General features: G+C 42.6%; 1 protein-coding gene across 1 annotated transcript in view; it reads right to left on the reverse strand.

Annotated features, from left to right (window-relative positions):
* Positions 1-615: 615 nt before the first annotated feature.
* Positions 616-26835, reverse strand: part of EFEMP2 (EGF containing fibulin extracellular matrix protein 2) — a 77070-nt gene continuing 50850 nt past the window's right edge. The window contains exons 9-11 of the mRNA XM_044269972.1: positions 9090-9216; positions 4549-4744; positions 616-863 (exon numbers count right to left, since the gene is read on the reverse strand). Coding sequence (XP_044125907.1) covers positions 708-863; positions 4549-4744; positions 9090-9216 — 479 coding nt within the window. The 3' untranslated portion in view covers positions 616-707. The remainder of the gene's footprint in view (positions 864-4548; positions 4745-9089; positions 9217-26835) is intronic.

Consider the following 26835-nt stretch of genomic DNA (forward strand, 5'->3'; position numbering starts at 1 on the left):
TCATTCTTTAAATAATAAAATGATGCCATAAGCAAGAAACTAAACAACTATCAACGGAATGTATTGTATAATCCCCATGAAAGCAGTGCACTTTAGCCTGTCCCCAGTGGAACCATTATTGTTGGTTTCAGACATTCATAACACACCAGCATTTTATAATCTTTATTGATGTACCCCCCAGTTCCGAGTTAGTGAACTAACTTCAGTTTGGATCATGGGGGTTCAGGTCTTGCAGGGGTAATGTAGATATTAAAATGTGACCATTTGGAACCTGAATCACAGTCTTACAAAGCCTGGTAGTATAACTGTGTGTAGTCATACTGTATTACACAGAGAGCCTGGCCATATTTTGGATGCTATCCTATATTAGAGACAAGGACTTCACCTTTCAGTGCCAGACATGAAATTGCCTTGCACTGAAAGACGTTTTGGATCATTTATCAAACTGGTGTAAAGTAGAACTGCCTTAGTTGCCCATAGCAACCAATCAAATTCGACCTTTCATTTTTGACAGCTCCTTTGGAAAATGAAAGGTGGAATCTGATTGGTTGCTATGGGCAACTAAGCCAGTTCTACTTTACACCAGTTTGATAAATGACCCCATTGTCTCTTTCAAAACACAGACTGTGTTTAATAAAAAAGAAAATAAATAAAATACCAATGAATGAAAATTACTTAATAGCTCAGTGGCCAATGATACTTGTTGTCTAAAAGGGATGTGCTCCCACAATAATGGTAAGTCTCAGGACAGAGCTGTAGGTAAGTAGAGAGTTGGAGGTCAGCATTTCAAGATCCAGGACAAACTCCTGAGGACCTTTGATAGGACGTGCCAGGACAAGCATTGCACTGATGTTGTTTATTTGCTGTAAAAGAAGGAAACATCTGTTTAATTCTGATTCATAAAGAACAAGCAACTTAGGCCCCTTGCAGACGAGCGTGTCCGGATTAGGTTTGGATGCATTGCTTCTGCGATCAGGGAAAATCGTGCGAGTAGGTACGCAATTGCAGTCAGTTTTGATTGAGATTGCTTTTCGATGTTCGGTTTTTATTGCGCGAGTGGAATGCGTTTTGCACGCGCGTAATAAAAAACTGACTGTGGTACCCAGACCCGAACCCGGACTTCTTCACTGAAGTTTGGGTTAGGTGTTCTGTAGATTTTATTATTTTCCCTTATAACATGGTTATAAAGGAAAATATTAGCATTCTTAACACAGAATGCTTACTAAAATGTTGCTTGAGGGGTTAAAAATAAATAAATAATCAACTCACCTCATCCTGCTGTTCGCTCAGCCGGCATCATCTTCTTTTTTCTTCTTTCAGGACCTGCCAAAGGACCTTTGATGATGTAATTGCGCTCACCAAGTAGTGACGTCAGCACAGGTCCTGCTGAACGAAGATAGAAGATTTCTATCTTCATTCAGCAGGACCTGCGCTGACCTCACCACGTGGTGAGTGCAATTACGTCATCAAAGGTCCTTTGGCAGGTCCTGAAAGAAGATGATGCCGGCTGAGCGAACAACAGGATGAGGTGAGTTAATTTTTATTTATTTTTTAACCCCTCAAGCAGTTTTTAGTAAGCATTCTGTATTAAGAATTCTATTATTTTTCTTTAGAATCATGTAATAAGTGAAAATAATACAGTAAATTGACTTTTATCAATTTGCTTACATCATCTCCTAGCAACCATGCGTGAAAATCTGCACTTGCTTGCAGATGCTTGCGATTTTCACGCAGACCCATTCATTTATATGGGGCCTGCGTTGCATGAGAAACGCATTGCACCTGCACGGAATTCTTGCCCGTATGAAAGGGGCCTTAAAATTGAAATTGGCAGCAGGAAAATGGCCATATACTGAATTTATCTTTAGAGGAGATTTTGTGCCAGCATGCATGACTTTCTAAAGGACTTTATGTTCCTGTGCCATGGTATAAGGAATCCCTAGGGACCCTTGTGTACCACATGTGCCACAGTATAATAAGCTCTATGAGGAACCAAACTGTATTGTCCTTTGGAAGCAATACTTCTAGGGAAGATTTCCTCAGTAATACGGCATGCAATGCTATTTATAGTATCTGTGAGAAAAGCAGTTTTTTTACATGCAATTTTTGGTGTTAGTCTATGGATTCTTAAAACTAATGCAAACGGGCATTTCTGGATTCAATTGCTATGCCTTTTTTTGTTCATGTTTTTTTTTACCTTAAATGACAGTATGTTGTAGCTACAGCATTTTTTCACACGTGTAAAGAAAAAAAATGCCATCAAAAGTGCATTTGGCGGGAGGAGGTTTATAAGCCATACATGCTCATCTGGAATTCTGGGAAGAAAGGAATGCAAATAAGCTCCTAACAAGCTCTGCCTCTAACTCCACCAAATGTAAGGCAGCTATCCTATAAGTCAATGTTTCCTTATAACAGTAGATGAGGTACTGGCTCATTTATTATCCAACTCATGTCAGGTTCTATTTTAAGGGTCAAACATTGACTTATAGGATAGCTGCCTTAAGCCTCATTCACACGTCAGTGTTCCACGGACAGCACACGTCCCCATTCATTTTAATGTGCGTTTTTAGACATCAGTGTTTTAGCACGGTCCACGGTGTTTTCAGTACGGATGCATGCTCTATTTTGTCCGTTCACAGATCCATCACATCTATTATAGTCTATGTGTCAGTGAAAAGCACAGATGCCATCCGTGTTGCATCCGTGTTTCACGGATCATTAGGAAGAGATGCTTTGCTTTGAAAAAAAAAATTCAGCTGTTTAGTGTCAGTGAAACACGGATGCAACACGGACAGCAAAAAACAGATCCTTCACGGACAGCTTCACGGATGCATCACTGACCACCTGCTCACGGATTTGAGCACGGACGTGTGAATGAGGCTTTAGGCTTCTATTGCAAGTGCAGATCAGCAAGGCAATTGTCCGGAGGAAAACATTCCTTCCTGGCAATTGCCTGCTCGTTAGCGGAGAAGACCGCTGCTAGTACATGCAGCAATCTCCTCCACAGTATGGGGACAAGCAATTCCATCGCTTCTCCCTAAACAGAATCATTGTTTGCCGCAGCAGATCGTGATTAGACAGGACTATCTGCCGTCAGTAAGCGATGATTTTAAAACCTGCTGAAAGATTCTGATTGCCCAAGCATCGTGTTCATTGTGTAATTTGTGGCAGTATTACACAGGCAGATCATCGCTAACACTCATTCCTTTGAACACTTGTTAGCTATAATCTGCCTGATTATCTGCTTGTTTAATATAAGCCTTAAGGTGCATTTACAGGGCCCGAGAATTGGGCAGATTATCAGGAAATACTGTTCTTGTGAACAGTCGTTTCCGACGATCTGGCCATGTAAATGTGCTACTGATCACCCGATGATCAAGCAAAATGCTTTTTCATCGGATGATCCTATCGTTCATGCAGACATCACCAATCATGGCAGCAGATCGTGTTGTCTAAACAGCGATCTGCTGCTCAGAAACCATAATGATGTATAAGCACTAGGCATCACAGTAGCGTGTAATTGCAGCAGTCTCCTTCACTGAGCAAGCAGCCAACTGTCGGGAAGGAACACTTCCTTTCCTACAATTGGCCGCACAGTCAGCCTGTGTAAATCCAGCTTTACATCTGGTGGCGGTGCTGGCAGAGCTTGCTAAGAGTTCATTTGCATGCCTTCTTACAAGAAAAAGACACATGCTGTTTTATGGGGGAGATGTGCAGCAAAAAACACCAAAACTAATACATTTTGGACATTTAGGCTAAATGCACGGGAAAATCCGCACCGTAGGTCATGTACATTGTATTCTATGAGAATTTGAAATTCTCAAAGCACACAATGCAGATTTTTTTCTGCGTGAATTTTAAAATCCGCAGCATGTCAATTTATTTTATCTTTCCTGACCGGATTTTCTTCATTCACTTAGTAAAATCCGCACCAAATCTGCACACAAATCTGCATGCAATTCCGCACCAATTGATGTGGATTGACCGCACAGATTTGCCTGCGAACACCTGCGGATTTCAGTGCGGATTCTCCGCACATTAATCCTATAAGTCTGCATGTACCCTTAGGGAGTTATACACCTCTGACACTTGCACCTATTTGGAGAACTGGAGCCCACCAATCCACCTGGTAAGGTGATCACCAGCAACCGCATTCAGGCAGAGAATGAATGGAGAGCGGGAGGTGCATGTGCGTGGTTCTCTCCACTTCCATAGGAGTTACAAATATGTTATATAAGGCCAAGGTGGGATTATCTCTCTAACTGTCCCCTTATGTAGATGCCATACTGAGTAGTGCACACTATGTGATCCACGGCTGGGAAAGATGTGCAGCCAATCAGTGGCTGAAGTGGTTCACTGCTGCTGCCATCCATTTCTTGCTGTGTCGAGACAGGAGCAGGAAGTGGAGTGAGGCAGGGACCCAGTCACCATCAGAACAGCAGAGCCAGAGGATTGGTGAGGTATCTTATGTTAATGTTTTTACAGCATGTGCAGCCTGTGGGAACACTTTTTTATTGCATTGGAATAACCTTTAAAATTGTCACTTACCCTAATATAGAAATCGCCTTGTTCATTTCCTGACCGAATCTGGAAGGTATTGTATGCTCTAGGATACACACTGGTGGCCTGGATTTGGAATATGTCAGAGGGAACACTTCTGTCTGATGTTATGCTCATGTGCCGATACAATATTGAACCAGGCTCATCATGGCATAGTGGATTGCTGCCTGGGCACATACAGCGACTGCAATATAAAAATCACACAGTTCAAGTATAAGTTTAAAAAAAATCCTATTTTCAAAGAATAATTAAATGGTTCGAACCCAACAATCAAGGTGGTCCCACTGAGGCTCAAATGGGTTCAAGTCTAGAGAATTAGTAGACCAGGGTAATACTAATCATGGTCATGCTGTTCTAACCAATGACACTTCTAGTTGTGTGTCGCATGTCACATGTCGCATGCATGTGATCTGCAAGGATAGGTTCATTCTCAAATCAGTTGGAAGTGGCTTCTACATGGATGAGTGATCTCAGAGAATGCCACTAAAACATCCCCCAGACCATAGACTAGCTTGTGTTTTTCCAGCAACAGTTGCAGATTGTTTTTCTCTGATGTTTCTCCCCTGACTCCAGATGAAGTGTTGGCTTATTTATAATCTTATACTATGTCTCAAGGCCTAGTTATTAGGGTCAGACATTCACTTATAGGATAGCTGCCTTACATCTGATGGCATTAGAGCAGAGCTTATTCACAATGGTGCCATTTGTCCACTCACAATACATTTTCACCACAACATGAACAATTCACAAACTGTACCGTTTAAAAAATATAGCCACCCTTGGCCCGAAAGCCAGTAATCATCCCTATTTATAACGCTGATAAATCGCCCCTTTTACCTATGACAGCAACAAAGGATATGTCTGCAGACAGCCCATCACACACCTTATACACCCACCAAGCCAGCTTATGACACAGGACCTCCTTCATGAGCAGATGTTGAAAGTAGGAAGTTGTCATAAATAATAGTGTAATGTGACTGTGTGTGTATATATATATATATATATATATATATACACTAGCAGAAGGAGCCAGCTTCGCACGGGTATATTTAATCTATTTCATTTAATGTTTGTGTGTGTCGTTAAAATATATCGACAGTATCCACTATAACAGTGACATCTGCAGTTCCCTGTCCCCTTAAAATGTGACCTCCACAACACCCGCCCCCTTAACAGTGACTTCCACAGCATCCCACCCCTTAACACTGACCTCCATAGCGGACCGTCACCTTAACTGTGACCTCCGCAGTTCCCTGACCCCTTAATAGAGACCTTCACAGCGCCTGCCCCTTTAACAGTGACCTCCACAGCATCCTGCCCCTTTATCAGTGATTTCGACAGTAGCCAGTCCCTTTAACAGTGACCTTCACAGCGGACACCCCTTTATTAGTGACCTCCACAGTACCCCATCTCCTTAACTGTGATTTCCACCACACCCCGTCCCCTTAACAGTGGCCTCTACATCAATCTTCCCCTTAACACTGACCTCCATAGCAGACCGTCCCCTTAACTGTGAACTCCACAGCAGTCTGCCCCTAGGGTGGCCAGAGGTCCGGTTTTAGGCTGGACAGTCCAGCTTTCAGACTCCCTGTCTTCCGTCTGGCGCAGGGCCTGGACGGACACCGGGATGTCCTTTTGAACAGCTCACTCTCAGACAGAAGCACAGTGCTGTCTGAGCGTGAGCTGCAGGGAGAAAGTCACCCTCCCTCCCACCCCTGCAGCTGACAGAAGTTGATTTTTACCTTCATTTTTTCAATCCCCGTTGGCTGTGGAGTGGGAGGGGGCGTGGCTCAGTGAAATCTGGGGGTGGGTTTTCAGTCCATCTTTTGAGGGTGGCCTTAATGGCCACCCTACCTGCCCCTGAACTGTCACCTCCACAGCACTCTGCTCCCTTAAGGCCCCTTTCACACGGGCGTTGCGGATTGTGGCCGGATGCAATTTCAGTGCAATTTTGACACAAAAACGCGTCAGTTTCACTGCAATTGTGTTCCATGTTTGCATTTTCCGTGTGGGTGCAAAACATTGTAATGCGTTTTGCACGCGCGTGAGAAAAATCGGCATGTTTGGTACCCAGACCCGAACCCGGACTTCTGCACAGAAGTTCGGGTTTGGGTTAGGTGTTGTGTAGATTTTATTATTTTCCCTTACAACATTGTTATAATACAGAATGCATAGTATAATAGGGCTGGAGGGGTTAAAAAATTTTTTTATTTTTTTTATTTAACTCGCCTTAATCCACTTGATCGCGCAGCCCGGATTCTCTTCTGTCTTCTTCTTTGAGGAATAGGACCTTTGATGACGTCACTGCGCTCATCACATGGTCCAGCACATGATCTTTTTACCATGGTGATGGATCATGTGACGGACCATGTGATGAGCGCAGTGACGTCATCAAAGGTCCTTTCCCTGTGCACAGCAAAGAAGAAGACAGAAGAGAAGCCGGGCTGCGTGATCAAGTGGATTAAGGTGAGTTATATATTATTATTATTTTTAACCCCTCCAGCCCTATTGTACTATGCATTCTGTATTAAGAATGCTATTATTTTCCCTTATAACCATGTTATAAGGGAAAATAATAATGATCGGGTTCCCATCCCGATCGTCTCCTAGCAACCGTGCGTGAAAATCGCACCGCATCCGCACTTGCTTGCGATTTTCACGCCGCCCTATTCACTTCTATGGGGTCTGCGTTGCGTGAAAAACGCTAAATATAGAACATGCTGCGATTTTCACACAACGCACAAGTTATGCGTGAAAATCACCGCTTGTGTGCACAGCCCCATTGGAGTGAATGGGTCCGGATTCAGTGCGGGTGCAATGCGTTCACGTCACACATTGCACCCATGTTGAAAACTCGCTCGTGTGAAAGGGGCCTAACAGTCTCATCCACAGCGCCCTGCCTCTTTAAAGCTGACCTGCAGAGGTGAAGAAAAACAGCTGGGTTGTTATGGAAACCTGGTGTAAAACTGTGTGTATCTGGAGGACCTGCAAACTTCTATTGGCTGATAAGGGACATGTGACCGTGTATGGCAGTTGGTGACATGAAGAGAAAGACCTGCAGGCTTCCATTGGCTAATGTAGGTCATGTGATGTGCCATATTTGCATTTTTGGGGAATATCTCAGGAACGGTACGTGCTAGAGAGCTGAGACCCGGTCTAAAACCTTCCGAGACACCTGATGTACCAACTTTCGTAATTGTAAATGCGACTGTGCGGATTCCTTTAGCGGACATACATACAAACACACACACATACATACATTTAGCTTTATATAATATATATTGTGGTAAGGTGAACAGAAAAGTGTATGGTAAAGTCCTGGAAGGGGTGTATATCCCACCCAGCTTCCTCAACTGGGTGAGGTAAATAAAATCCAGAAGGTTAAAATAGTCTCATCAATGTGTAGGTTGCTGAGACAGTTTTGTTAAGTTTATGGGCTGGATTTTATTGGACTGGGAGAAGGTAGGTTTGGTAGAGGGATCTCCCCAGTCCACCCTATTCTGGGACAGGTTTTCCCCTAGCCTGAGGGATCCCCAGCTGAAGCCAGCTGGGATCGTCAAGGGGAAATAAAGCACAGTCCAGGCTGTCAGTCTGAGGAGAGTAATGCCTGGAGAAAGTCTGGGAAGATGGCTGCCCTGCTGGCTAGAGAAGCTAAATTCTCTGTGTGACCTGTGTTCACTAGGTGAGCTAGGAACTTCACTGTATTATCCAGAGCCCAGACGGGCAGATGTTTATTTTGGTTTGGTTTATGTTTTGTGGTGCTGGACCTTCACCTTACCCAGTGAATTATAACTGGGGTTGCCTGTATTGCTGGAGTGTGATAAATAAAGCAACATTTGGACTTTAACCCTGTGATCTGCAAGAGAATCTGTCATCGCCGCCCTACCTGAGAGTGTAAACCCTTACAAAATATATATTTGCCCTTTTCTGTATGGTCTATGGCTGATATTGTATCTCGGCTCTGTTCTCTTGAATGGGGAGGAGGTGCAGACCCTCTTAATAGGACCTGAGTTTTGCAGTCCGTAAGTGTTTTGCAGTCTGTAAATTGCGGGTCAACAAAACAGATACCGGCCGTGTGCGTTCTGCATTTTGCGGACCGCACATGGCTGGCCCTATGATAGAAAGGCCTATTCTTGTCCGCGGACAAGCTCTATCTTTTTTGCAGGGCCATGGAATGGAATTATGGATGCGTACAGCACGTGGTGTGCTGTCAGCATCTTTTGCTGCTCCATTAAAATTTATAGGTTCGCACCCATTCCGCAAAATTGTGGAACGGATGCGGAGCCAGAAATACGGATGTGTGAATGGAACCTTAAGTTTCTTGAAAGATAGAAAATGCAATAACCGCTGAACTGATAATAAGTAATATACTTACAATCTAATAACCCACACAGGTGGATGAAAGTTCCTCCCTATGGCATTTATATTAAGATTTTGGGATACATATTTGGGGAGTGACATCTACAAGTCTAACGTTCTATTCAGTTATTTAACTGCATTGGGAATTGATCTCTTGTTGCGCAACTTACTTGTCAGACACTTGTATATAGGGCTCAACACACAGGTTTTTTTCCACACAGCGGTATCCTCCATGGAAGTTGACACAGGTTTGTTGGTCCGTGCAGGTGGCAGTTCCACTCTCGCATTCATTGATATCTGTTAATAAAATCAAGAAAAGAAATATCAAAATAAACAAAGCACATAACAGTTTGAAAAGTCTACCCATTCCGTGCATTGAGGGCCGCAATTTGCCAATGCATGAGCACTATCCGTGCGACTGCCACAGACAGATCGAGACCCATTTAACTTAAAGGGGTCCGTGATCTGTCTGCACCGCAAAAAATAGAACACTACGTAATGATTCCATGGGGTTCTGTGCCTCCATTCCGTACCTTCTGGATTGCAGACTGATTCAAGTGAATGGGTCCACATCCGTGATGCGGTGTTCACAGGGCCGGGGCCCGTATACTGCGGACCCAATGTTTTCGGGCCGCAATACGGGCAACGGCCATGTGCCTGAGGTCTCAGGATGGGAGCTTGCAGAGTCACGCTAGGCCTTCCTCTGTCAGCTATCAAAATCTAAGCGATTTTAGCTGCCATCACTCATCATATCAGGCTGACGAGACACCTTGCATTACACAGCACATAAGTACATCCTAAGGGCTGTTTCACATGAGCGGATGCCGTGCGTGTAGGGTGGCCACTGGCTTCACCCAAGAAAGCCGAACCTCACGGCCACGTCCACTTAAATGAAGCCACACCCTTGCTTCCATGAAGCAACGCCCCCATCGCCGGCCGTGGAAAAATCTGGGGGAGGAGAGGGAAGAAGGGAGGTGAGCTGGGGGCAGCCCCTGCGCCGGACGGAGGACAGGGAGCCTAAAAACCGGACTGTCCGGCCTAAAACTGAACGTCTGGCCACCCTACGTGCGTGTCATCCGCAGCGTGAACGACAGCCAAGCCCCGCACTGGACAGTGATTTTGTAGTAAAAAGATCACAGAGAAGTACGGAGCATTATCTATCATGTTAATGCTCCGTGTCTCTGCTGTCCAGTGCGGGGCTTAGCTGTCATTCACGCTGCTGATGACATGCACGGCATCTGCTCGTGTGAAACAGCCCTAAGGGTGCTGGCACACAGTGCAGTTCTGACATGCTAAGACTCACTGTCCTCTCTAGGTTGTGGCTTCATTAGAACACAAGAAGGCTCTTATTAAAGTGAAGTTTTAAAGAGGACCTTTCACCAGGAAAAAGTATCTAAACTGACTATACCGATGTGTAGAGCGGCGCCCAGGGATCCCCCTGCACTTACTGTTATCCCCGGGCGCCGCTCCGTTCTCCGGTTATAGCCTCCGGTATGTTCCTAGTTAGGCTCCACCCAGGGGAACTTAGGCTCCACCCAGGGGACCTGCCGGCGTCTCTCCTATGCTGTAGCGCTCGCCAATCGCAGCGCTCAGCTCATAGCCTGGCTATGCACACTATTCAATGCACACTATTTTTGCACTTCTGAATATTTTTTATAGAGCCGGTCGTTGCGGACGCGTATGTCTATTTCCGAAAGTCCTCCACCATTTCCCATTATAATAAAATGGGCCAGCGGGAGTCAGGTAGCATATGTCGGATCCAAACATTATATACAGGTCCTTCTAAAAAAATTAGCATATTGTGATAAAGTTCATTATTTTCTGTAATGTACTGATAAACATTAGACTTTCATATATTTTAGATTCATTACACACAACTGAAGTAGTTCAAGCCTTTTATTGTTTTAATATTGATGATTTTGGCATACAGCTCATGAAAACCCAAATTTCCTATCTAAAAAAATTAGCATATTTCATCCGACCAATAAAAGAAAAGTGTTTTTAATACAAAAAAAGTCAACCTTCAAATAATTATGTTCAGTTATGCACTCAATACTTGGTCGGGAATCCTTCTGCAGAAATGACTGCTTCAATGCGGCGTGGCATGGAGGCAATCAGCCTGTGGCACTGCTGAGGTGTTATGGAGGCCCAGGATGCTTCGATAGCGGCCTTAAGCTCATCCAGAGTGTTGGGTCTTGCGTCTCTCAACTTTCTCTTCCCAATATCCCACAGATTCTCTATGGGGTTCAGGTCAGGAGAGTTGGCAGGCCAATTGAGCACAGTAATACCATGGTCAGTAAACCATTTACCAGTGGTTTTGGCACTGTGAGCAGGTGCCAGGTCGTGCTGAAAAATGAAATCTTCATCTCCAAGCTTTTCAGCAGATGGAAGCATGAAGTGCTCCAAAATCTCCTGATAGCTAGCTGCATTGACCCTGCCCTTGATAAAACACAGTGGACCAACACCAGCAGCTGACATGGCACCCAGACCATCACTGACTGTGGGTACTTGAAACTGGACTTCAGGCATTTTGGCATTTCCCTCTCCCCAGTCTTCCTCCAGACTCTGGCACCTTGATTTCCGAATGACATGCAAAATTTGCTTTCATCCGAAAAAAGTACTTTGGACCACTGAGCAACAGTCCAGTGCTGCTTCTCTGTAGCCCAGGTCAGGCGCTTCTGCCGCTGTTTCTGGTTCAAAAGTGGCTTGACCTGGGGAATGCGGCACATGTAGCCCATTTCCTGCACACGCCTGTACACGGTGGCTCTGGATGTTTCTACTCCAGACTCCGTCCACTGCTTCCGCAGGTCCCCCAAGGTCTGGAATCGGTCCTTCTCCACAATCTTCCTCAGGGTCCGGTCACCTCTTCTCGTTGTGCATCGTTTTCTGCCACACTTTTTCCTTCCTACAGACTTCCCACTGAGGTGCCTTGATACAGCACTCTGGGAAAAGCCTATTCGTTCAGAAATTTCTTTCTGTGTCTTACCCTCTTGCTTGAGGGTGTCAATGATGGCATTCTGGACAGCAGTCAGGTCGGCAGTCTTACCCATGATTGCGGTTTTGCGTAATGAACCAGGCTGGGAGTTTTTAAAAGCCTCAGGAATCTTTTGCAGGTGTTTAGAGTTAATTAGTTGATTCAGATGATTAGGTTAATAGCTCGTTTAGAGAACCTTTTCATGATATGCACATTTTTTTAGATAGGTATTTGGGGTTTTCATGAGCTGTATGCCAAAATCATCAATATTAAAACAATAAAAGGCTTGAACTACTTCAGTTGGTATGTAATGAATCTAAAATATATGAAAGTCTAATGTTTATCAGTACATTACAGAAAATAATGAACTTTATCACAATATGCTAATTATTTTAGAAGGACCTGTATATACAGTGCAATGCGAAAGTTTGGGCAACCTTGTTATTCGTTATAAGTTTCCTGTATAAATCGTTGGTTGTTACAATAAAAAATGTCAGTTAAATATATTATATAGGAGACACACACAGTGATATTTGAGAAGTGAAATGAAGTTTATTGGATTTACAGAAAGCGTGCTATAATTGTTTAAACAAAATTAGGCAGGTGCATAAATTTGGGCACCACAAAAAAGAAATAAAAACAATATTTAGTAGATCTTCCTTTTGCAGAAATTACAGCCTCTAAACCAGGGATGTCAAACTCGTGGCCCTCCAGCTGTTGCAAAACTACAACTCCCATCATGCCTGGGCATACTACAGCTATCAGGGAATGATGGGAGTTGTAGTTTAGCAACATCTGGAGGGCCATGAGTTTGACATCCATGCTCTAAACGCTTCCTGTAGGTTCCAATGAGAGTCTGGATTCTGGTTGAAGGTATTTTGGACCATTCCTCTTTACAAAACATCTTTAGTTCATTCAGGTTTGATGGCTTCCGAGCATGGACAGCTCTCTTTAAGTCACACCACAGATTTTCAATTATATTCAGGTCTGGGGACTGAGATGGCCATTCCAGAACGTTGCACTTGTTCCACTGGCCACACAGCCCCACAGCATGATGGAACCACCACCATATTCTACTGTAGGTAGCTGGTGTTTTTCTTTTCTTTTTCCTCCATGCATAACGCCCCTTGTTATGGCCAAATAACTAAATTTTAGTTTCATCAGTCCACAGCACCTTATTCCAAAATGAAGCTGGCTTGTCCAAATGTGCTTTAGCCCACCTCAAGCGGAGCTTTTTGTGCTGTGGGCAGAGAAAAGGCTTCCTCTGCATCACTCTCGCATACAGCATCTCCTTGTGTAAAGTGCACCGAATGGTTGAACGATGCACAGTGACTCCATCTGCAGCAAGATGATGTTGTAGGTCTTTGGTGCTGGTCTGTGGGATGACTCTGACTGTTGTCACCATTCGTCGCTTCTGTCTATCCAAGATTTTTCTTGGTCTGCCACTTCGAGCCTTAACTTGAACTTAGCCTGTGGTCTTCCATTTCCTCAATATGTTCCTAACTGTGGAAACAGACAGCTGAAATCTCTGAGACAGCTTTCTGTATCCTTCCCCTAAACCATGATGGTGAACAATCTTTGTCTTCAGGTCATTTGAGAGTTGTTTTAAGACCCCCATGTTGCTACTCTTCAGAGAAAATTAAAAGAGGAGGGAAACTTACAATTGACCCCCTTAAATATTCTTTCTCATAATTGGATTCACCTGTGTATGTAGGTCAGGGGTCACTGAGCTTACCAAGCCAATTTGAGTTCCAATAATTAGTTCTAAAGATTTTGGAATCAATAAAATGACAACAGTGCCCAAATTTATGCACCTGCCTAATTTTGTTTAAACAATTATAGCGCACTTTCTGTAAATCCAATAAACTTAATTTCACTTCTCAAATATCACTGTGTGTGTCTCCTATATGATATATTTAACTGACATTTTTTATCATAACAACCAACGATTTATACAGGAAAATCATGACGATTAACAAGGTTGCCCAAACTTTCGCATCCCACTGTATATATATATATACAGTACAGACCAAAAGTTTGGACACACCTTCTCATTCAAAGAGTTTTCTTTATTTTCATGACTATGAAAATTGTAGATTCACACTGAAGGCATCAAAACTATTGAATGTGGAATTATATACATAACAAAAAAGTGTGAAACAACTGAAAATATGTAATATTCTAGGTTCTTCAAAGTAGCCACCTTTTGCTTTGATTACTGCTTTGCACACTCTTGGCATTCTCTTGATGAGCTTCAAAAGGTAGTCACCTGAAATGGTCTTCCAACAGTCTTGAAGGAGTTCCCAGAGATGCTAAGCACTTGTTGGCCCTTTTGCCTTCACTCTGCGGTCCAGCTCACCCCAAACCATCTCGATTGGGTTCAGGTCCGGTGACTATGGAGGCCAGGTCATCTGGCTCAGCACCCCATCACTCTCCTTCATGGTCAATTAGCCCTTACACCGCCTGGAGGTGTGTTTGGGGTCATTGTCCTGTTGAAAAATAAATTATGGTCCAACTAAACGCAAAACGGATGGAATAGCATGCCGCTGCATGATGCTGTGGTAGCCATGCTGGTTCAGTATGCCTTCAATTTTGAATAAATCCCCAACAGTGTCACCAGCAAAGCACCCCCACACCATCACACCTCCTCCTCCATGCTTCACGGTGGGAACCAGGCATGTATCCGCTCACCTTTTCTGCGTCGCACAAAGACACGGTGGTTGGAACCAAAGATCTCAAATTTGGACTCATCAGACCAAAGCACAGATTTCCACTGGTCTAATGTCCATTCCTTGTGTTCTTTAGCCCAAACAAGTCTCTTCTGCTTGTTGCCTGTCCTTAGCAGTGGTTTCCTAGCAGATATTCTACCATGAAGGCCTGATTCACACAGTCTCCTCTTAATAGTAGTTCTAGAGATGTGTCTGCTGCTAGAACTCTGTGTGGCATTGACCTGGTCTCTAATCTGAGCTGCTGTTAACCTGCGATTTCTGAGGCTGGTGACTCGGATGAACTTATCCTCCGCAGCAGAGGTGACTCTTGGTCTTCCTTTCCTGGGGCGGTCCGCATGTGAGCCAGTTTCTTTGTAGCGCTTGATGGTTTTTGTGACTGCACTTTGGGGACACTTTTCAAAGTTTTCCCAGTTTTTTGGACTGACTGACCTTCATTTCTTAAAGTAATGATGGCCACTCGTTTTTCGTTACTTAGCTGCTTTTTTCTTGCCATAATACAAATCCACAGTCTATTCAGTAGGAATATCAGCTGTGTATCCACCTGACTTCTCCACAACACAACTGATGGTCCCAACCCCATTTATAAGGCAAGAAATCCCACTTATTAAACCTGACAGGGCACACCTGTGAAGTGAAAACCATTTCAGGTGACTACCTCTTGAAGCTCATCAAGAGAATGCCAAGAGTGTGCAAAGCAGTAATCAAAGCAAAAGTTGGCTACTTTGAAGAACCTAGAATATGACATATTTTCGGTTGTTTCACACTTTTTTTGTTATGTATATAATTCCACATGTGTTAATTCATAGTTTTAATGCCTTCAGTGTGAATCTACAATTTTCATAGTCATGAAAATAAAGAAAACTCTTTGAATGAGAAGGTGTGTCCAAACTTTTGGTCTGTACTGTATATATACATATTTAGTGCCATTTACTGTTATTGACATCCGCACTGGTCTTTGGCTACCAGTCACTGACCCAGTGAGCGCTATCCCTCTCCTATATTTTTTGTGAGCATTTGTCTAGTATGTCTAGTATAGTGTATATGTCTATATATATCTTATAAGGACGTATTCACACTAGGATACAGTCATTTTTCTGTCTAGCATAGTGAGATAACTCTCTGGATCAACTTTGTAGTACAACAGACTGAACTGGATGGACAGTTGTCTTTTTTTTCAGCCTTTTAAACTATGTTACTATTAGAGATGAGCGAATTTCATATTTTGAAAACGCTTCGTTTGTTGGTAAAAGCAGAATTGCGTTATGCATTCTGTTACCACGGACCATAACGCAATTCTATGACGGAATGCATAACTGCATGCCTTTAGAGGAATTCCGTTATTCATTCCATCATAATAGAAGCCGTCCATGCTCGGAAGCCATCAAACCTGAATGAACTAAAGATGTTTTGTAAAGAGGAATGGTCCAAAATACCTTCAACCAGAATCCAGACTCTCATTGGAACCTACAGGAAGCGTTTAGAGGCTGTAATTTCTGCAAAAGGAGGATCTACTAAATATTGATTTAATTTCTTTTTTGTGGTGCCCAAATTCATGCACCTGCCTAATTTTGTTTAAACAATTATAGCACACTTTCTGTAAATCCAATAAACTTAATTTCACTTCTCAAATATCACTGTGTGTGTCTCCTATATGATATATTTAACTGACATTTTTTATCGAAACAACCAACGATTTATACAGGAAAATCATGACGATTAACAAGGTTGCCCAAACTTTCGCATCCCACTGTATATACTAGATCAATGGTAGTTAGATATATATTGATTATTGGAAGCTAGTACTAGGATTTATTAGTTATGTTTATATTCTTTTCAAGTATAGGACATTGAAGGAAGGTTTGCTTTATACTCTGTTATCCATTTATCTTGTAACCTTTTACTTTATTTTTTATTAATTAAATAAGCCATTGCTTAAATCCGGATTCCTCATCTTTCAAAGACCATGCAAGGATAGACAGCAGAAACCCTTGGATAAAACAACCACCAAACGAAGCGTAAATGAATTTCAGAACATGAAATTCGCTCATCTCTAGTTACTATGTTAAATATTGCAATATACAGGTCCTTCTAAAAAAATTAGCATATTGTGATAAAGTTCATTATTTTCTGTAATGTACTGATAAACATTAGACTTTCATATATTTTAGATTCATTACACACAACTGAAGTAGTTCAAGCCTTTTATTGTTTTAATATTGATGATTTTGGCATACAGCTCTTGAAAACCCCAAATTCCTATCTCAGAAAATTAGCATATCATGAAAAGGTTCTCTAAACGAGCTATTAACCTAATCATCTGAATCAACTAATTAACTCTAAACACCCGCAATCATGGGTAAGACTGCCGACCTGACTGCTGTCCAGAAGGCCATCATTGACATCCTCAAGCAAGAGGGTAAGACACAGAAAGAAATTTCTGAACGAATAGGCTGTTCCCAGAGTGCTGTATCAAGGCACCTCAGTGGGAAGTCTGTGGGAAGGACCCTGAGGAAGATTGTGGAGAAGGACCGATTCCAGACCTTGGGGGACCTGCGGAAGCAGTGGACTGAGTCTGGAGTAGAAACATCCAGAGCCACCGTGTACAGGAAATGGGCTACAGGTGCCGCATTCCCCAGGTCAAGCCACTTTTGAACCAGAAACAGCGGCAGAAGCGCCTGACCTGGGCTACAGAGAAGCAGCACTGGACTGTTGTTTAGTGGTCCAAAGTACTTTTTTCGGATGAAAGCAAATTTTGCATGTCATTCGGAAATCAAGGTGCCAGAGTCTGGAGGAAGACTGGGGAGAGGGAAATGCCAAAATGCCTGAAGTCCAGTGTCAAGTACCCACAGTCAGTGATGGTCTGGGGTGCCATGTCAGCTGCTGGTGTTGGTCCACTGTGTTTTATCAAGGGCAGGGTCAATGCAGCTAGCTATCAGGAGATTTTGGAGCACTTCATGCTTCCATCTGCTGAAAAGCTTTATGGAGATGAAGATTTCATTTTTCAGCACGACCTGGCACCTGCTCACAGTGCCAAAACCACTGGTAAATGGTTTACTGACCATGGTATTACTGGGCTCAATTGGCCTGCCAACTCTCCTGACCTGAACCCCATAGAGAATCTGTGGGATATTGGGAAGAGAAAGTTGAGAGACGCAAGACCCAACACTCTGGATGAGCTTAAGGCCGCTGATTGCCTCCATGCCACGCCGCATTGAAGCAGTCATTTCTGCAGAAGGATTCCCGACCAAGTATTGAGTGCATAACTGAACATAATTATTTGAAGGTTGACTTTTTTTGTATTAAAAACACTTTTCTTTTATTGGTCGGATGAAATATGCTAATTTTTTTAGATAGGAAATTTGGGTTTTCATGAGCTGTATGCCAAAATCATCAATATTAAAACAATAAAAGGCTTGAACTACTTCAGTTGTGTGTAATGAATCTAAAATATATGAAAGTCTAATGCTTATCAGTACATTACAGAAAATAATGAACTTTATCACAATATGCTATATTTTTTTTAGAAGGACCTGTATTCGCACTAGGATGTGGTATCTTGTCAGTGTCCAGCATAGTGAGATTATATAGGAATAAATTCACACTAGGATGCTTAAAAAGGACATTGCATCATATTATAGTGCATGGCATGTTTTATCATTCTTGAATGAAATTAAATGCAGCAGATATTATCCTTAGCGCTCATGCACGCAAACGTGTCCGTTCAGTTTTTTTTTTGTGGCACATATGCGCAACCACTCACTTCAATGGGGAAATGATTCTGTGTGTGTTCCGTGTCTTTATGTCCACATGTCCTATTATTGTCTGCATTACAGACAAGGATAGGACTGTTCTATTATGGCCTGGCTGTTCCGTTCTGCAAAATGTGGAATGCACATGGCCGACACAGCAATTTACAGACTGCCAAACAACAGTTTTGTCCAGAGTATGGGTGTTTGTTAGGGTTACTAAAAGGGTCGTTTACAAAAGACCGTCGTCTTGAAGTCCCTGTGTACTGCCTCATAATGCACATAATTTATGACTAGGCGTTCACCGTGTCATAAATTAAGTGCATCTACGGCAGTCCATGCGCATAAAATGAAAATCTACTCCACTCCCTGAGAGGAGTAGATTTTCGGCAACTTTTATGCATAACATTCGCGTAAATGTAAGTAATTATGCTGGGACTGATGGTGCAGCCCTGGCCCGGCCTCTGCCACTTCCAAGTGGCGAAGAAGGCATAAAAATGCTGAATGCAACATGTTGTCGCATGGGTGTAAAAAAATCTCAAAATGAGGTCTTGCGTCTTTCATGCCAATAACCCCTAAGAATTAAAGACTATATATACCTTTGGAGGCAATTTTTTTTATGATTGTATGTTACTCATTTTTGGCTAAAAATAATTTTTTCAATGTATTAAAAATATTGAGCTGTTCTGTCACAAAGGGGTTAACTGTTTTTCTAACTGTGTGACTGGTACTTTCACTTTGTGCTCATCATCTAATAACCCTTCTCTCTAAACTACTAAGAGGTCATAAACACTTATTTAATCCACATTCTCATCAGTAAGGCTTCATTCACATCACCAATCAGCCTTTCCGTTCTCAGGAAAACGGAAAGGATGGATTCGGCACATAGCACAACCGAATGGAGCCTACGGGCCCCTTAGACTATAATGGGGTCCGTTAGGTTTCCGCTCAGAAGATTTTTGAAGCGGAGACAAAAGTCTTACATGCACAACTTTTGTCTCCGCTCCAAAATCTTCTTCTGAGTGGAAACCTAACAGACCCCATTATAGTCTGTGGGCTCCGTTTGGCTCAGTTATGTGCCAAATCCGTCCTTTTCGTTTTCCTGCCCCGAGAACAGAAAGGCTGAACGGTGATGTGAACGAAGCCTAAGATAAAAGCTGATCTATAATGAATCTTTAGAAGGTCATAGAGCAGATAAAAGACGTCTGCTCCCCAGATGATGGAAAAGACAAAAAATCCAAAGGGTGCTTCTAGAGCATGTCAGCTCTGTACAGAAAAAAGGAAGCCATATTTTTTTTATAAAGACTTATTTAAAAAATAATTTTTGCTCAAATCACAATAATAAAAAAATACCCTCAAAGGTTTACATAGCCTTTAACCCCTTAGGGACACAGCCTTATTTCACCTTAAGGACCAGGCCATTTTTTTGCAAATCTGACCAGTGTCACTTTAAGTGCTGATAACTTTAAAACGCTTTTTTATTTATAAAAAAATACAAATTTTACCAAAAATGTGAAAACAATTGCTAATTTCCAAGTTTCAATTTCTCTACTTCTATAATACCGTATATACTCGAGTATAAGACGAGTTTTTTGGCACATATTTTTGTGCTCAAAAAGCCCCCTCGTCTTATACTCGAGTCTCGATTTGGCCGACCCGAAAATGCCACTGCAGCGAGCGGCCCGGCCGGCGGGTGACTGACGTCACTTAGTAACGCTCCTGCTTCCTGAAGTTGGAGGAGCGTTACCTAGTGACGTCAGTCAAGCGCCAGCCAGCTCCCGCTCGCTGTAGTGCATTCATCGTGACAGTGAGTACAGAGGCCGGACCTGTTATCAATAGGAGAGAGATTGTTTTACACACTAGTAAATTACTTTACACACAAATCCAGTTATGTGCGCAGTTTAGGACACATGAGGGGACACATAGGGCCATGAGGGGGACCAGCATAAGATGCTATATGTCTTATGCTGCCCCCCCTCATGGCCCTATGTGTCATAGCACATATCCCCTATAACAGCGTCCTCCACAGATCCACCCCATAACAGTGCCATCCACAGATCCACCCCATAACAGTGCCATCCACAGATCCACCCCATAACAGTGCCATCCACAGATCCCCCATAACACTGTCCTCCACAGATCCCCCACATAACAGCGTCCTCCACAGATCCCCCACATATGCTGCATTTTCCACCCTAGTCTTATACTCAAGTCAACAATTTTTCCCATTTTTGAGGGGTAAAATTAGGGGCCTCGGCTTATATTCGGGTCAGCTTATACTCGAGTATATACGGTACATAGTAATACCTCCAAACATAGTTATTACATTACATTCCCCATATGTCTACTTCGTGTTTGCATCATATTGGGAATGATATTTTATATTTTGGGGATGTTACAAGGCTTAGAAGTTTGGAAGCAAATCTTGTTTTTCAGAAACTTTCAAAAACCCAATTTTTAGGGACCAGTTAAGGTCTGAAGTCACTTTGTGAGGCTTACATAATAGAAACCACCCAAAAATGACCCCATTCTAGAAACTACACCCCTCAGGGTATTCAAAACTGATTTTACAAACTTTGTTAACCCTTTAGGTGTTCCACAAGAATTAATGGAAAATAGAGATATAATTTCAAAATTTCACTTTGTGTGGCAGATTTTCCATTTTAATATTTTTTTTTTCAGTTACAAAGCAAGGGTTAACAGCCAAACCAGACTCAATATTTATGGCTCTGATTCTGTAGTTTACAAAAACACCCCATATGTGGTGGTAAACCGCTGTACGGGCACACGGCGGGGCGCAGAAGGAAAGCAATGCCATACGGTTTCTGGAAGGCAGGTTTTGCTGGACTGTTTTTTTTGACACCATGCCCCATTTGAAGCCCCCCTGATGCACGCCTAGAGTAGAAACTCCATAAAAGTGACCCCATCTAAGAAACTACACCCCTTAAGGTATTCAAAACTGATTTTACAAACGTTGTTAACCCTTTAGGTGTTCCACAAGAATTAATGGAAAATAGAGATACAATTAGAATTTTTTTTGGCAGATTTTCCATTTTAATAATTTTTTTTCCAGTTACAAAGCAAGGTTTAACAGCCAAACAAAAGTCAATATTTATGGCCCTGATTCTGTAGTTTACAGAAACACCCCATATGTGGTTGTAAACTGCTGTATGGGCACACAGCAGGGCGCAGAAGGAAATGAAAGCCATATGGTTTTTGGAAGGCAGATTTTGCTGGACTGTTTTTTTTTTTGCACCATGTCCCATTTGAAGTCCCCCTGATGCACCCCTAGAGTCGAAACCCCCAAAAAGTGACCCCATTTTAAAAACTACGGGATAGGGTGGAAGTTTTTTTGGTACTAGTTTAGGGTACAATGATTTTTGGTTGCTCTATATTACACTTTTTGTGAGGCAAGATAACAAGAAATAGCTGTTTTGGCACCATTTTTATTTTTTGTTATTTACAACATTCATCTGACAGGTTAGATCATGTGGTATTTTTATAGACCAGGTTGTCACGGACGCGGCGATACCTAATATGTATACTTTTTATTTATTTATGTAAGTTTTACACAATGATTTCTTTTTTGAAGCAAAAAAAATCATGTTTTAGGGTTTCCATAGTCTGAGAGCCATAATTTTTTCAGTTTTTGGGCGATTACCTTGGGTAGGGTATGATTTTTGCGGGATGAGATGATGGTTTTATTGGCACTATTTTGGGGTGCGTGTGACTTTTTGATCGCTTGCTATTACACTTTTTGTGATGTAAGGTGACAAAAAATTGTTTATTTAGCACAGTTTTTATTTTACATTTTTTATGTAAATTTTTTCATGTGATATATTTATAGAGCCGGTCGATACGGACGCGGAGATACCTAATATGTATACTTTTTTTATCTATGTAAGTTTTACACAATAATATCATTTTTGAAAGAAAAAATGATGTTTTAGTGTCTGCATATTCTGAGCCATATTTTTTTTATTTTTTGGGCGATTGTCTCAGGTAGGGGCTCATTTTTTGCGGGATGAGGTGACGGTTAGATTGGCACTATTTTGGTGGGCAAACTCCTTTTTGATCGCTTGCTGTTGTACTTTTTGTGATGTAAGGTGACAAAAAAATTATTTCTTTATTTTTTATTTTTTACGGTGTTCATTTGAGGGGTTAGGTCATGTGATATGTTTATAGAGCCGGTTGATACGAACGCAGCGATACCTAATATGTATACTCCCCCCCCCCTATTTTTTACCAATTTATTTTTTACTTTATTTGGGGAAAATGACATTTTTGTTTATTTTTACTTGAAACTTTATTTTTTGAACTTTTTTTTCACTTTATTTTTTTTTCCACTTTGGGACTTGAACTTTTGGGGGTCTAATCATTTGCAATGCATTCCAATACTTCTGTATTGGAATGCATTGGCTGTATGAGTAATACTGTGTATTACTCATACAGATTCCGGGGCCTGTGAGATCCAGGGTGCTGGATCTCACAGGCTCGTCACCGGAAGGCAGCGCGATGCCTTCCTTAGGTATCTTTCACATCTGCGTTCTTTTCTTCCGGCATAGAGTTCCGTCGTCGGGGCTCTATGCCGGAAGAATCCTGATCAGTTTTATCCTAATGCATTCTGAATGGAGTGAAATCTGTTCAGGATGCATCAGGATGTCTTCAGTTCCGGAACGGAACGTTTTTTGGCCGGAGAAAATACCGCAGCATGCTGCGCTTTTTTCTCCGGCCAAAAATCCTGAAGACTTGCCGCAAGGCCGGATCCGGAATTAATGCCCATTGAAAGGCATTGATCCGGATCCGGCCTTAAACTAAACGTCGTTTCGGCGCATTGCCGGATCCGACGTTTAGCTTTTTCTGAATGGTTACCATGGCTGCCGGGACGCTAAAGTCCTGGCAGCCATGGTAAAGTGTAGCGGGGAGCGGGGGAGCAGCATACTTACCGTCCGCGCGGCTCCCGGGGCGCTCCAGAGAGACGTCAGGGCGCCCCAGGCGCATGGATGACGTGATCGCATGGCACGTCATCCATGCGCATGGGGCGCTCTGACGTCACTCTGGAGCGCCCCGGGAGCCGCACGGACTGTAAGTATACCGCTTCCCCGCTGCCCGATCCTACTATGGCAACCAGGACTTTAATAGTGTCCTGGGTGCCATAGTAACACTGAAAGCATTTTGAAGACGGATCCGTCTTCAAATGCTTTCAGTACACTTGCGTTTTTCCGGATCCGGCGTGTAATTCCGGCAAGTGGAGTACACGCCGGATCCAGAGAACGCAAGTGTGAAAGAGGCCTTAGACATCGTGCTGCCTTCCCTGCCATCGGGTCCCCCCCACAGCCGCATGGGGACCCGATGGCACCGCCACATGCCACCACCGCAACATTGAATTGCCGCAAACCGCAGGTCTGAATTGACGGGACCCCCCTGGGCATTTAACCGAAGTGCCTGCGCGGCGGTGATCGGAAATACACAGGGCATACAGGTATGCCCTGTGTCCTTAAGTACCAGGACATAAGGGCGTACCTGTACGCCCTATGTCCTGAAGAGGTTAAGGCATTTCATTCAGATTATATTCCACCTCACATTGATTGGTGCGCCTCTATCTGCGACTTCGACCTGCTGACGCCAGTTCTAAAATTGTGGACAGGGAAGGGGACAGGCCTGTAGGCACATCTCATTTACCATTTTCTACGCCTGGTTTAGGCATAGAAAATGGTTTAAATGTAAGCCAGCAAGGAAGCTGTCTTACATTTAGAACTGGCGCTGGATGCGCTGAAGTAATGGAGAGAACGCCAGCTGGTGTCTAAAATGCTGGTCTTAATAAATGTGCCCCAGAATTTTTATTACTTGCTGTGAACAAGAGTGCTTAGGGAATGAAATGGGTATGCGAGTTTCATCATATTTAAATGAACATTACAATACAGTAAGCCTAGTGCCTTTTACCACTTGCCGAAATGCTTCTATTGATATTTGTATGTTTGCCTCATGCTGTAGTTGGAGTGGTATCCGTGCACATGGTGGAGGGATGACTGCAAGTTTGGTGAGCTGGTGCTTCTTCAGTTTACAGTAGCCTCTGCAAAGGTCACAGAGCATGGCTAGAAAACTCTCCCACTGAAGTCAATGGGGGTCATTTTTCAAAGAATGGCTTTTTATGCGCTGCCTGAGAATGCACAAAATTGATGCACCTTGTCAAAAATTATACACCTTCTCTGGCATTAAGGTGCTGGAGTAAAATTGGGGTAGCTTTTGACAACCTTTACACCTATAAATGGCATAAATGTTTGTCAATTGTACTGGGGGCAATGGGCCCGTGCTACTCCCCAGTGGTGAGGATGGCTTATAAAGCCTGTGGGACAAGAAGAGTGTTTAAAAAAAAAAATCGCAAAACAGGGTCTTATTTTTTCCTGCCAAAAACTAGCAAAACATTATAAGTAAATGACCCCCCAATAAGTCCCCTCCAGTCTGTTGTGTCTATGGCCCATGGTGGCTGCTGTAAAGCATTGTTGTTTCCATCAACTGGATGGCCCTTGATATGATCATGTTCAGAAGATGGACTAAAAATCCGAAAAGAAATGCAGATTATAAAAAAGAAAATTTTTCACTAGAAAAAATATAGGTAACACATTCCCTGAATTCTGTTGCAGGTTTCAGAACTGTTATAAAAATAAAGGTGGAATTTATGAAACCTTGCACCCCAGAATATTGGCTTAAAAAAGTCACAAAAGAAGGATTTTGTGACTTTTAGGGATTTTTTGCACAAATATGTGTGAATTTGCATTTTTACACCACTCAGTTTTGAAACATGTGAGTGGTCCCTTCTGCTACTGAGGTGTACAGTAGTTCAGATTTAGACATATTTAATGATGCAGCAGTTTTATCAAACAAGTTATGACATTTGATAAATTTGGTGCAAATAATGTCAACACAGACTCAATCAAACCTGACTTCAATGGGGGTGAAGCCTCACGGCATACCAAGACAGTTTCTTTCTGTTAAGCTTCTGCTACAGAGACCTTGATTCTTCTGTGTTTGCTGCACTCCAAGTCTCATTATGGTGAAAGACAGTTAAGGACAGATCCAGAAAGGTGATGGACACTCCAAAGAACAAGTGTGGCTTGCCAATATGGATACATTCTTGAAGAAGAGATTTGCGGTCTTTGCCGCCCATGCTCTTAAGATGACTTTGGGCCAGTTTCAGAAGAAGTTGGATGTGCCAGAGGACTCTGACTTAGGCCTCCTGCACACGACTGTTCTTCTCCCCTCTCCACCACTCTCCACTCGACCTTTCCCAGGCTTGACAAGCCTTAAACATACAAGCTCTGGACATACTGTCTTGGATGCCATCTTCTCCGCACTCTTGACTGCCATCTCTGCCTCCAGTTGAACCGTGGTCGACGGTCAAAAAGCTGAAAATGCCTAAAGATAAAAAGGTTTCCATCTGATACCTGCCACTCTGCTGACAGTACATCTATTGGACTGAAACCAATAGAACTTTTCTCCTCAACATTGTCCTGACATGTGGATGAGAATCTGACTCTTTCTGTTATTTCAGCTTAATATGGATATCTTCAGTCTTCTTCTACAGTACATACGGTAATTATATCTAGTGTTGTTATCAAGCTGTAGCTATTTTGATTCAGAGTCTGTTGTTCCCGATCAGGCCTAGTGACATCTCTCCCCCCATCAATTAGTTGGCATTACCTTGCTTTTAACATGCCACATGCTACGTGTAAATTGGTTACATTGTTTTTATGTTTCTTTATTGGGTTTCAGTTTTCCTTTTTGTTAACGATTCCCTGGGCTGGTGTGATAACATTATCATACGAGAACAACATGGCATCTATGAAGGTTACCTCATTTAATTTTAGAGGTTTCAATACTGTTCAGAAAAAGTCAGAGGTTATTACTTTACTTAAAGGGGTTATCCAAGACTATTACAAACCGGATTTCAAGAAAGTTGGGACACTATACAAATCGTGAATAAATACTGAATGCAATGATGTGGAGGTGCCAACTTTTAATATTTTATTCAGAATAGAAGATAAATCACGGAACAAAAGTTTAAACTGAGAAAATGTACAATTTTAAGGTAAAAAATATGTTGAATCAGAATTTCATGGTGTCAACAAATCCCCAAAAAGTTGGGACAAGGCCATTTTCACCACTGTGTGCCATCTCCCCTTCTTCTTACAACACTCAACAGACGTCTGGGGACCGAGGAGACCAGTTTCTCAAGTTTAGAAATAGGAATGCTCTCCCATTCTTGTCTAATACAGGCCTCTAACTGTTTAATCGTCTTGGGCCTTCTTAGTTGCACCTTCCTCTTTATGATGCGCCAAATGTTCTCTATAGGTGAAAGATCTGGACTGCAGACTGGCCATTTCAGTACAGTACCCGGATCCTTCTCCTACGCAGCCATGATGTTGTGATTGATGCAGAATGTGGTCTGGCATTATCTTGTTGAAAA

This window comes from Bufo gargarizans, chromosome 10 (assembly GCF_014858855.1).
Source record: "Bufo gargarizans isolate SCDJY-AF-19 chromosome 10, ASM1485885v1, whole genome shotgun sequence".
Lineage (NCBI taxonomy): Eukaryota > Metazoa > Chordata > Amphibia > Anura > Bufonidae > Bufo > Bufo gargarizans.